Source organism: Cornus florida, unplaced genomic scaffold, assembly GCF_030987335.1.
Source record: "Cornus florida cultivar Cherokee Brave unplaced genomic scaffold, ASM3098733v1 CherokeeBrave_3.0.0_Hap2_Chr08, whole genome shotgun sequence".
NCBI classification, from domain to species: Eukaryota; Viridiplantae; Streptophyta; class Magnoliopsida; order Cornales; family Cornaceae; genus Cornus; species Cornus florida.
In genome coordinates this window covers 16,009,067-16,017,377 of record NW_026775578.1, presented here as the reverse complement: position 1 = coordinate 16,017,377, position 8,311 = coordinate 16,009,067, and the positions used below count along the sequence as shown (strand labels likewise).

Sequence of the window (8,311 nt, the reverse complement as noted above, 5' to 3'; positions counted from 1 at the left end):
AGGGCTTGATAATCTTTGACTTAGTAAGCATGTTCTAGGCTACATTTTAGTTTAGGTAGTTGATCATGTGAATCTTTGATGGGTTATTCTTGCCCTTTTATTTAATGAACTTCTTGAGGATATTATAGCAACCAAGTGTTGCTATGTATCATGACCATAATATATATTGTTTTTCCCCCAATTTAGCTCTAATATAGCATGTGTATAGGGATGGAGGCGGATTCACTTCCCTAGTCCTCTTTACTTGTATTTCATCTCCTTTAAATTCTTGCAAGCTCTTATTTTATGTATCTTAATTTCATAGCTTAAATGACAACCAACAAATCCTTTATGAATACCCCGTATCATTCTAAAAAGACTCTAGACACTTAGGTTGTCATAGATTAGCGCAGTCTCAGTGGTTCGACTTACTCGACCAATAGCCCTATTTTACAATGATTCGTGCTATTGCGAAGGTTGATTTATTATAGATCGAATTCTCAACCGATCAGGCCCGTCGATTGACAAATTTTGTAGAGGTCGGATCGAGGTTCAAGGCCCGTCGATCGACAAGCTTTATAGAGGTTAAATCGAGATTCAAGGTCCGTCGATTGACAAATTACTCAAGGCCCAAGGTCCATCGACAGAATGTTGGCCCAAAGTTAGATACCCAGTGATCGATTATTGTTGAGGTGGACTTTGTCAAAGTGTTAACTGTTTGACTTGACCTTTGGTGACGTGGCTACACCACATCCACAACTATAACAGTCCTTCTCTCTCTATATATAGGTATAACATATATATATATACACACACACACACACACACTGTAGAAGTTCTTCTCTTTCCGTTTTGCAGTTGTTCTCAGTGGATTGTGCGATCACCGGTCGGAAATCGGAAAAAGTATTTTCACATCCCTCACTTTTTCCATTTCAGTCTACGAATTTCTTCAAATGCTCATATGATTTTGATTCAAATGTATCATTATTTAGTGAGAAATGGTTGATTTTTTGTGAGTGTTGATGATTGTTGATCTTTAGAGATGCTATCGGCATTTCATCCAAAGTGTGTGTAATTTTTATAGAGTAAAGTAGCTTAGAGTTCTTATGCTTTTCTTCATCACCAATATCATCTCCCTTTCTTATGTATATGTGTGTGTGTGTGTTTGTATGTCTTTCTCTCTCTCTGTATATTTTATATACGAGAATATAAAGAGTATCATTTTAATTTTTTATTCTTTTCGGTTGAGTGAGGTCCGATATGATCGGATTGTTGATTGTGGATCATTAATTAATTTCTTGAGGCCAAATTGCACCACTGTTCACACAATGAGCCTAACTTTCGTTAACAAGCTGTTAAATATAATGAGGAAAAACAGTGTTATGGAATCTTTAATACCAAAACTACCCCCATCGATTTGGGTCTACTTCTTCAAATGGTCAATTCATATAAGTACTCTGGTCATCCTCCATGTGAAACCCCTCTTCCAGCATGTTCTTCCTTGGAAACTTCTTCCTCTGCCACTTTAATTTGAATTGATCCATCTCTGATTCTCTGCTATATATTTTGAATTTTACTCTAGTTTTCTTGGTTGTGTGCCTTTGAATTTGATTGAATGGTTTTTGAATAGTCTAAAATAAATAAATAAATAAATATAAATATATATAGAGAGAGAGAGACACACACACACAGAGACTAAAGTCACACTATCTAATTAATTTTAGAGTGTCTACTACGTTGGTGTTTGTAGGGCTCTTCTAGGAAGTGTAAGTGATTACTACTCCAAGCAGGTCAAGTGTCCACTGGTGGTTGTGAAGCAGCCTGAGTATGTTTAAGTTTTAAAAATGCAATTTATGAGTTTAGTGATAGTGTGATACCATCTGCTGTATCAATGTGGTTTTATTTCTCTCGCTATCTGCCATAGATGTTTAACATGTTATAGAAGTAGTATTTTTTATTTTTTATGATGATAAACCTGTTGAATTGTGATTAGCAATCCTTTTATGGTAGCATTTTTAAAAAAAGGAAGCATTTTATAGAAAGTTATAAGGCAAAATTCCTTGTAGTAGCATTGTAATCATGTTTTTGGCATAATATCATATAATTATCTGGTTAAAACATCAAAAAATATGTATTAATGTATTCTTTTTTCTTTTCTTTTCCCCAAAAAAAGGGCTACTCCTGATCCACCTTGAAGTCCATTTTAATTGTATTTATTTTTGTTAAAATTGTTTTTTTCTTTCCTTTTTGTTGTGTGTTTCTTCTGGTTAATTTTTTATTTTTATTTTTTGGTTATGTAAATACTCTCTCTCTCACACACACACACCCCACAAGTGCCCCACTCTGTTTCTTGTTATCCTGTTGTTTATGGAAGGGTCGAATTAATTTTTTTACTGTATTTTTTATTTTTGGTGAGTTGATTTATTTTTTATTTTTTGGTGAGTTGATTTTTTTTTTTTTTTTTATATATTTATTAATGTTCACTAAAAACCCACAATGTGGGGTCAAATTGTGATATATGTTCTCATGAAGTATTATTTTTTTTTCCTTAAAAAAAGAAGATTGAGTGTATATTATTCTCTTGCTGGAGGCATAATATCACATGCTCATTTACTCCTTTTTAATGCTCTATCGGCTCGATTAAGAACTAATCAGTTCTTCTTTTTTCAAATGAGAGTTGGTATAACATTTGTTTATATTGAATGCTGAACTAAAATGAGAGTTCAGTTTCCTGTTTTTTAAAAAGTTCATTTTTTCCGTACAAAACCGAGTTGTTAGTCAATATGTTACAGTCCTCTAATGATTAAAAGGGCATATTTGATTTTAAACAAAAATAGCTTGAGTTGTTGAATTCATGCTTTCTGATTTTCTTTTTTAAATATAGAACTCTAGATGCTTATCATGCCATATTTTCTCTTTATGATGTTCTAATGTCAAACCCTCAAATATTGGCAACATTTCTAATTTTTCAGAAGATGTGATTTATTGAATATTGATGTTACTGTTTTTGGCTTTTTGCCTTATGGCGGTATTTTAAATTGGTTAGTGCCAGATTGGTGCAATTTATAACTAATTACCATTTCATGTTTGTGTCAAATATATATGTTTTGGATTCATATTTATAGTGGGGAAGAAGAACAAGGCACTTGCGATGAATGACAAGAAGAACAAGGCACTTGCGATCAAGGACAAATCTCGATCTTCTTGGTCGGCAAATTGCAGTGCACCTGCTAGGAATCTAAGTAAGAGTGATCCTGGTGTAGTTATTTTTGGATGCAAGCATCACACAATCGATGAATGTTATAACAGGCTGCTGTTTGGTTAGTTGGCTACCTTTTTCTGCATGCTTTTCTCTTTTTCTACTATATCTAGATTTTGATATATGCAGTTTAAGCTATTCAGACTTATTAAATGTTTTTCATATTTTTGAACAGGTATACCAGTTGCTCATTATTCATATGTAAAGAACGTCACTCCTGGTTTGCCATTATTCTTATTCAACTACTGTGATCGGAACCTTTATGGTATCTTTGAGGCTGTCAGCCCTGGACAAATGAATATCAATCGATATGGTTGGATGGAAGATGGTTCAAAGGACACACCATACCCTGCACAGCTATATGCATGTTACTATCACACTCTTTTTTTAACTTCTTTGAGGATTTGGGTATATAAAACTGTGAATCATATGCTTTCTTTGTGTCTAAGGTTCAGGTCCAAATCCAGATGCAGTGACAGCCCTTGTCTGAAGCTCAGTTTAAGCCAATGATTGCTGAGAACAACTATGGGTATAATCTTTTTTATTTTGAGCTGGACCGAGCTCAAACCCGCAACTTGATCTCCTTGTTTTCATCCTCACCGGTTGCTGGAAATACCTCTCTTTCCCAGAATACATTAAGATGTCGGACCACAACTATTACAAGTTAAGCCGGTGATGACATTAGGACCTCCGTTTCAGAGGCGTATGTTGGTCGTTCAGATCTGTCTAACATGCAATGGGGCTCATGGGACTTTCCTGGTTTAGACGGTGAAAGCCAGAATTTGGAAGCACCAGTGGGTGCGGATGCAGCTGGAAAGTACGAGCAGGAGCTTGTACACCAAAAACCAAGTGCTGAACGTTCATATTCTTCAGTCGTTAGTAACACGAGTGCTTCCCTTCCTCAGAAGAAGTGGAGCTCTCTATTCAAAACTTCAACCACTTTTGATACCTTAAAAGAAAATGAAGAGGATAGTACTCTAGCTTCAGAGTTAACAGCTCCTCATTCTGATCACAACATGGAATGGGTGTCTCCATGTGATGCACCTTATCCAGACACAGAAAACCAGCTTTTGGAAGCTCATGCAGATGAGTCGGTTGTAGAGAAACATGATAATGAACTTATAGGCTTGAAATCAGATTGTAAATATTCGTACACTTCTTCTCCTCTGACAGAAGCAACTGGTTCTGTTCCATCGGCCACTTCATTTGAAACTCTACCCTCTGCTGGTACAAGACAGGAAGAAGAATATCCTAAGAGGGTGGAATCAGATTTGAATCTTCTACATTCAGATGAGTCCAATATGGGATGGGAATCATTAGCTACACTTCATTTGGATGGAGAAAGCCAGACTTCCGATACAGAGTCTGTTATAGATAAGGTAACTAAAGTTGTTCCACATCCTTAGCTCCTTTTTTTTTTTTTTCTATCATTTAGAATCGGCTCTGTTTACCTTTTGCTTGAAATACTTGTGATCTATTATTGTAGTTGATTCAGCAAGGTGAAGCATTGAAGGCATCTCAACTGAAACAAATTCGGAAAATCAGCTCTCTGGAGCAGAAGCGGGTATGATCCCTCACTGTAATATTTTTTTGTTGTACTCTGCATTTTCCTACTATTGAATCCCACGATATTTCTCATTTTCTTCATATTTTTTTTTTTTTTTTAGTAATTGAAAATTGCAATGAAACTTTTGAAATGGTAGCAACTCAGGAGATTTTTGGTTTTTATCTATTTATTTTTTATTATCCATATTTTTTAGAAGATGAATATCTACCACCGGGCGGTGCTAGCCCTAATTGAGACCAAATGGGTGTTTAATTGCTTGGTTGGTTTTCTTAAGTGTTAATTAAAGGGCATGGTTTTACTTTTGTGGTAATTATATTATACTAACACGGCGAATTATGCTGCTTTGATTATATTTTCCGTTCCTTACTGTACATGTGTGGATAATGGGAATAATACTATCTGCATATATCCTGTAATAATTTGAAAGTAGGACAAAAAATCACCTAGTGTAGAGCAATTGTTATGGTGGGCTACTGACGGGAAATTCCATGGTCTGTGATTCGGACAAGAATCTGATTCACATGATCTCAATTGTTCAAACCAAAGGGTCTCTAGCTCAACGGTATGATCTCTCTCCTTTCTAAAGGGGGAGGTTGAGAGTTCTGTGTCCCCCTAGGGAGATGTTGTGGATAATGTGTGTGTGTCTGCTTTACCTTCCCAAAAAAAAAAATATTGATCTCAGTTGTTCGAGGAGACGAATTGAATATTCCCTAATACTGAGGCCAAATTTTGGATGTGGCAGGACAAGAATAAACTAGTCATTAACGAATTCTTATTGTTCTTTATAGAAAATAGAATGGTTTGGTAGCTTTGACATTGCTAAGTCACCTTAGCAGAAACTGACACCTAGATGAGCTTTTCAGGAAATTATTTTTTATTGTTACTAACTAAAGATTTAAACAAAAACTTATAATTGATTTTATTCTCTCTGAAGTCCCTCCATTTTTTACCCACCCCCAACAATCCCCCAGCTGACAGTAATATCATATTGTAAAAAGTCTGCATCAAGCTTTCTGCAGGTTTCACTTTTGAATCCTGTAATTTCCTCCGTGAATTAGGTCAACGAAACAGGTCTTCCTTTTATGTTTCGTTTGGTTGGAGGGATGGTAAAATGGATAGAAGGGAAAGGAGAAGGGATGGATGAGGCATCCCCAAGGAAGGGAATGTATCTCCCTCATTTTTTGTTTGGTTGGATCGATGGAATGAATAGTAAAAAGGATGGATGTAGTAGAGAAAGAGAGTTTTATATTGTTTTTACTAACATACCCTAATTACATAAAATTATAAAAATTATATATGCATTTCAAATTATGCAACAACAAGTTTAAAAATGGAATTTAGAAACTTGTTGGTTATTTTCCTGCTTTCTGTCTCCTTTTCACCTCAATTTTGGGGGGATAGAAAATTACAAAGGATGGATGAAGCATTCCTCCTTGCTTCCTCCCTTTCCTTCCCTTCTACCAAACATAAATAACTTCTTTTATTCCCCCTCTCATCCATCCCTCCTCAATCCTTCCTTCCAACCAAACATAGCATTAATCTAACAAGGTAATCAAGGCCTCCCCTCTCTAGAGCTTTGTCATATAAGCCAAAGAATGCAAATTGGAATGGTGCTCCAAATATCGTTCTACAACTTCACTGTATTTTTTACATTATAAAGCAAGTGATGTTTTTGCAATAGTTCCACAAATCATGACTATGGAAAACATTTATGTGGCATGATATGGTGCGACAGCCTGGTCTGTCAATTCTGGGGTTTGAATTCAAAGGAAACACGAGAGCTAAAAAAACTGAATTTCAGGTCTGTAATCACTCTACTACTTCTAGCACGTTCAGGTGAACAACAATGGTAATGTATTGAAATATTGGTGTTCTTTTGCTTAGGCCATTTGCTTTTACCCGGTGACTATGACTAACTTCAAATTCCTTGGACTGCATTATTCTTCATAAATTTTTCTTTAGAAGTGCAATGTTTTTAGATATCCAAGGCTGTATCACCACCTCTGGGTTTACACGCCATCTTTTGGTTTTTGTGCACTTTCAGTTGGTCTCCATCTTATGTTTGGCAATATGAGTTTTATCCACAATGTTTTTTACTCCTTATTGTCAATTTTCACAAACCATTTTCCCGAAAGTCTTTTACTCCTTACTGTCAATTTTAATAAACCATTTTCCGAAAATGTAATGCTTATAGATTTTAGTGGATTAATCTCCCCACCCACTGTGCTTTGAGTCTAAACACTGTTTTCCTAGTGACCAAGTTTCCAAATTGTCACCTGTTATCCCTCCCATAGAAAGTTATTCTGAAAATGTTTGTTTGGGCAGAAAAAACTCTCTAGAGGCATCATTTGCTGCCTCTGCAAATGTTTGTTTTGTTTGCACCTTTTTACTACTGCTTCCTGAATTGAGATTAACTTAAAATGGGTGCCCTGCAAACTCTAGGTATGCATTGAACATTATTACGGTACTGTAGCTGCTGGCACGCAAGGGTCAGATTCCCAAATGCCATCTTGGTTTACTAGCTCTCTTACTTCTCTCCGTGTCTATAACAAAAAATCACTAATGGATGGTAAGACGTAACAAATTCAATATATTACAAAAATTACTTAACTGAATACAAATACATTTGCTACCTGATTTGGAGGTAAAATTTTCTATGTTGGTGGAAGGGAATTTATAGCCAATAAACGACGTTGCACTTTGTAAAACAACATAGAGTTGAATGAAATTTTCTTTTAGTTTGACCTAATATGGTGTTTTTTTTTTTTTTTTTTTTTTTTTTTTTTTTTTTTTTTTTTTTTTTTTTTCTCAATTCTATGGCATGGTGTTCATGCTACCAATCACATTACTGATTTTTCTTGGTCTTCTTAGTGTCATTCTCCAAAAAAAGGGCCTTCAATTTACCTTTCTTACAGTTGCTTACAAGAATGAAATTAGGTTGTGTTTGAATCATGTTGGTCCAAGTTTGTGCTTTTATCTAATTATTCTTCTTTGTGACCTAATGAATTGAAACTGTTTTTCTGGCAATTCAGGTTAGATCAAACATAGAAATTCAACAATTGAAAAGCAGATGTAGCGCGTTGGAATCAGGGTCACTCTCTTCAAATTGGAATGCTGAGGAAGGAGCATCTTGGTAGGCATTTGATGGTTCTTTGGGTCCGATGAGATCTTTTGCGTCCATATATTACTCAGCATCTAAGCTCAATGAATGGTGAATTCTATGTATTTTGCTCGTATCGATAGTGATGATGTATGGTAGGGACTATGGACTTAGATCCTATTAAACTTTTTGTATATTTAGATCCAAGTGTACTAGATGCTATAGACTCTGGAAATTTTAATTGAATTAGAAGGAAAGTCGCTATTATCTAATATTGCGTGACATTTGTTATAAGCTGACACTTTTCTTTTAGAAGCATCCTAAATCGTAAATATTTTATTTTTTTGGTTGAAAGACATGGACTCCATAAGGAAATGTTTTTGACACTTGCTGGCAGGGTAATTTT

At 35.3% G+C, this 8,311-nt stretch overlaps 1 protein-coding gene and 1 pseudogene across 1 annotated transcript; both read left to right on the top strand.

Annotated features, from left to right (window-relative positions):
• The first annotated feature begins 3,031 nt into the window (after positions 1-3,031).
• On the top strand, positions 3,032-3,912 carry LOC132269579 (B2 protein-like; annotated as a pseudogene).
• A 57-nt stretch (positions 3,913-3,969) lies between these two features.
• Positions 3,970-4,808, top strand: LOC132269578 (uncharacterized). The gene is made up of 2 exons (XM_059770816.1): positions 3,970-4,617; positions 4,725-4,808. The coding sequence occupies exons 1-2, from the start codon at positions 3,970-3,972 to the stop codon at positions 4,806-4,808; spliced, it is 732 nt and encodes a 243-aa protein (XP_059626799.1).
• Positions 4,809-8,311: the final 3,503 nt, after the last annotated feature.

Excerpts from the sequence above, each read along its gene's own strand:
- LOC132269578 (XM_059770816.1), top strand. The coding sequence starts at position 3,970 with ATGCAATGGGGCTCATGGGACTTTCCTGGTTTAGACGGTGAAAGCCAG. Across the intron at positions 4,618-4,724 it reads CAGAGTCTGTTATAGATAAG|TTGATTCAGCAAGGTGAAGC; the intron begins GTAACTAAAGTT and ends CTATTATTGTAG.